At 66.6% G+C, this 3,689-nt stretch overlaps 1 protein-coding gene across 1 annotated transcript in view; it reads right to left on the bottom strand.

Moving 5' to 3' along the window:
- The window catches only part of LOC106900232 (single-strand selective monofunctional uracil-DNA glycosylase-like), a 3,353-nt gene extending 1,513 nt beyond the window's left edge, over positions 1-1,840 (bottom strand). The window contains exon 1 of the mRNA XM_014962226.1: positions 1,431-1,840. Within this exon, the coding sequence (XP_014817712.1) occupies positions 1,431-1,825 (395 nt within the window). The 5' untranslated portion in view covers positions 1,826-1,840. The remainder of the gene's footprint in view (positions 1-1,430) is intronic.
- Positions 1,841-3,689: the final 1,849 nt, after the last annotated feature.

The following is a 3,689-nucleotide window of genomic DNA, read 5'->3' as shown; positions in this document are numbered from 1 at the left end:
AGTTCCCCCCCTCTCTTTGGTTCTAGGGGGGCACACAGGCCGTGTCACCCTACAGACACCCCCAGCCCCAACTCTGCCTCAGTTTCCCTCACCTGAGACCCCACAGGGATGGATAGGGACGCCCCCAAAGCACCCCAAAGCACCCTTGTGCCTCAGTTTCCCCCTCTGTGGTTCCAGGGGGGGCACACACACACTGTGCCCCATCTGTGCCTCTGTTTCCCTCACCTGAGACCCCATAGGGATGGACAGGGACGCCCCAAAGCCCCCAACAAGCACCTTTGTGCCTCAGTTTCCCCTCCTGTGGTTCCAGGGGGGGCACACGCTGTGCCCCAGCCCCATCCATGCCTCAGTTTCCCTCACCTGAGACCCCACAGGGATGGACAGGGACGCCCCCAAAGCACCCCAAAGCACCCTTGTGCCTCAGTTTCCCCCTCTGTGGTTCCAGGGGGGGCACACACACTGAACCCCATCCTTGCCTCAGTTTCCCTCCCCTGAGACCCCATAGGGATGGATAGTGACGCCCCCAAAGCCCCCCACGAGCACCCTTGTGCCTCAGTTTCCCCCTCTGTGGTTCCGGGGAGGGGGGAAACCCACTGTGCCCCAGCCCCAGCCGCCCTAAAACCACTCTCAGCCCCATCTGTGCCTCAGTTTCCCTCACCTGAGACCCCATAGTGATGCCCCCAAAGCACCCCACAAGCACCCTCGTGCCTCAGTTTCCCCCCTCTCTTTGGTTCTAGGGGGGTCCCACAGACCGTGTCACCCTACAGACACCCCCAGCCCCAACTCCGCCTCGGTTTCCCCCACCTGAGGCCCCACAGGGATAGATTGGGACCCCACAGGGACCCCCCAAGAACTCCTGTGCCTCAGTTTCCCTCACCCAAGGCCCCATGGGGAAGGACTAGGATGGCCCTGGCAACCCTGTGCCTCAGTTTCCCTCCCCAGGGGGGGCACACACGCTGTGGCCCAGCCCCAGCCCCCCTAAAAACACTCTCAGCCCTATCTGTGCCTCAGTTTCCCCCTCTGTGGTTCCAGGGGGGGCACACACACACTGTGCCCCATCTGTGCCTCTGTTTCCCTCACCTGAGACCCCATAGGGATGGACAGGGACGCCCCAAAGCCCCCAACAAGCACCTTTGTGCCTCAGTTTCCCCTCCTGTGGTTCCAGGGGGGGCACACGCTGTGCCCCAGCCCCATCCATGCCTCAGTTTCCCTCACCTGAGACCCCACAGGGATGGACAGGGACGCCCCCAAAGCACCCCAAAGCACCCTTGTGCCTCAGTTTCCCCCTCTGTGGTTCCAGGGGGGGCACACACGCTGTGCCCCAGCCCCAGCCACCCTAAAACCACTCTCAACCCCATCTGTGCCTCAGTTTCCCTCACCTGAGACCCCATAGTGATGCCCCCAAAGCACCCCAAAGCACCCTTGTGCCTCAGTTTCCCCCCCTGTGGCTCCATGGGGGGCACACACACTGCCCCAGCCCCGTCCGTGCCTCAGTTTCCCCCTCCCGGTGCCGTACCCCGGTCTGGGCCATGCCGAAGGGGCCGGGGTTCATGCCGAGGAAGAGGACGCGTTTCGGGGTGCGGCAGTAGCGGCGCACGAAGTCGCAGTGGGGCTCCCAGGCGTAGTCCAGGGGCCGGTAGACGTGGCTGACGGGGTCCCCGAAGGGGGGCAGCGCCCGCAGCAGCGCCTCCTGCTCCCGCTCCAGCCGCAGGAACCGCCCCGCCAGGTCACCTTCATCTTCATCATCCTCCTCCTCATCTTCTTCTTCTTCCTCCTCTGCCACCGGCACCGGCTCCGCCACCGGCTCTGTCACCGTCCCCTCCATCCTGCCATCGCCTGGTGTCTGCGGAGGGGAGGGAGGGGTGACAGGGCCAGCCCCCACGGGGGTGACAGGGTCACAGCCCTCAGTGGGGTGACACAGCACCCCCAGAAGGTGAAACGTCCACACCTGGGGGTGACAGGGCCAGCCCCTGGGGAGCGACAGGACTGGCCCCCGGTGGGGTGACAGGGCACCCCCAGAGGGTGATAGGGCCAGCCCCAAGGGGGGTGACAGAGCACCCCCAAGGTGGGGTGACAGAAGACCCCCAGAGAGTGACACTGACAGCCCCTGGGGGTGACAGATCCAGCCCCAAGGGGGGGTGACAGGGCCAGCCTCAATGGGGGGTGACAGAGGACCCCCAGAGGGTGACAGGGCCAGCCCCCAGGGTGGGTAACAGGGCAGCCCCTGGGAGGGTGACAAGGACAGCCCCTGGGAGGGTGACAGTGCACCCCCAGAGGGTGACAGGGCCAGCCCAAGGTGGGGGGTGACAGAGAACACCCAGAGGGTGACAGGGACAGCCCCTGGGGGTGACAGAGACAGCCCCAGAGGGTGACAGGGTCACAGCCCTCAGTGGGGTGACACAGCACCCCCAGAAGGTGAAAGGTCCACACCTGGGGGTGACAGAGCCAGCCCCAAGGGGGTGACAGGGCACCCCCAGATGGTGACAGAGCCAGCCCCAAGGGGGGATGACAGAGGACCCCCAGAGAGTGACAGGGCACCCCCAGAGGGTGACAGGACTGGCCCCTGGGAGGTGACAAGGCCAGCCCCTGGTGGGGGTGACAGAGGACCCCCAGAGGGTGACAGGGCCAGCCCCAAAGCGGGGTGACAGAGGACCCCCAGAGGGTGACAGGACTGGCCTCTGGAGGGTGACAGGGCCAGCCCCAAGGGGGGGTGAAAGTGCACCCCCAGAGGGTGACAGGGCCAGCCCCAAGGAGGGGTGACAGGACTGGCCCCTGGGAGGGTGACAAGGCCAACCCCCAGGGGGGTGACAGGGCACTCCCAGAGGGTGACAGGGGCCACCCCCAAGTGGGTGACAGGGCCAGCTCCCGGTGAGGTGACAGAGGACCCCCAGAGGGTGACAGGGCCAGCCACAAGGGGGGGTGACAGGGCACCCCCAGAGGGTGACACGACTGGCCCCTGGGAGGGTGACAAGGACAGCCCCAGAAGGTGACAGATCCAGCCCCAAGGGGGGTGACACAGCACCCCCAGAAGCTGAAAGGTCCAGCCCCAAGGGGGGGTGACAGAGGACCCCCAGAGGGTGACGGTGACAGCCCCAAGGGGGGGTGACAGAGGACCCCCAGAGAGTGACAGGGCCAGCCCCAGAGGGTGACAGGACTGGCCCCCAGTGAGGTGACAAGGCCAGCCCCCGGTGGGGTGACAGGGCACCCCCAGAGGGTGACAGGGGCCGCCCCCAAGTGGGTGACAGGGCCAGCTCCTGGTGAGGTGACAGAGGACCCCCAGAGGGTGACAGGGCAGCCCCCGGTGGGGTGACAAGGCATCCCCAGAGGGTGACAGGGCCAGCCCCAAGGGGGGGTGACAGGACTGGCCCCTGGGAGGGTGACAAGGACAGCCCCCGGGGGGGTGACAAGGCCAGCCCCAGAAGGTGACAGGGCCAGCCCCTGGGGGTGACAGATCCAGCCCCAAGGGGGGTGACAGGGGCCACCCCCAAGTGGGTGACAGGTCCAGCCCCCGGTGGGGTGACAGAGGACCCCCAGAGGGTGACAGGGCCAGCCCCCAGGGTGGGTAACAGGGCAGCCCCTGGGAGGGTGACAAGGACAGCCCCTGGGAGGGTGACAGTGCACCCCCAGAGGGTGACAGGGCCAGCCCAAGGTGGGGGGGGACAGAGAACCCCCAGAGGGTGACAGGGCCA

The sequence above is a fragment of the Calidris pugnax genome, unplaced genomic scaffold (genome assembly GCF_001431845.1).
Source record: "Calidris pugnax isolate Ruff unplaced genomic scaffold, ASM143184v1 scaffold1689, whole genome shotgun sequence".
In the NCBI taxonomy this organism is placed as follows: Eukaryota; Metazoa; Chordata; class Aves; order Charadriiformes; family Scolopacidae; genus Calidris; species Calidris pugnax.
The sequence above is the reverse complement of the archived record's forward strand: the minus strand, read 5'-3'. Positions and strand labels throughout refer to the sequence as shown.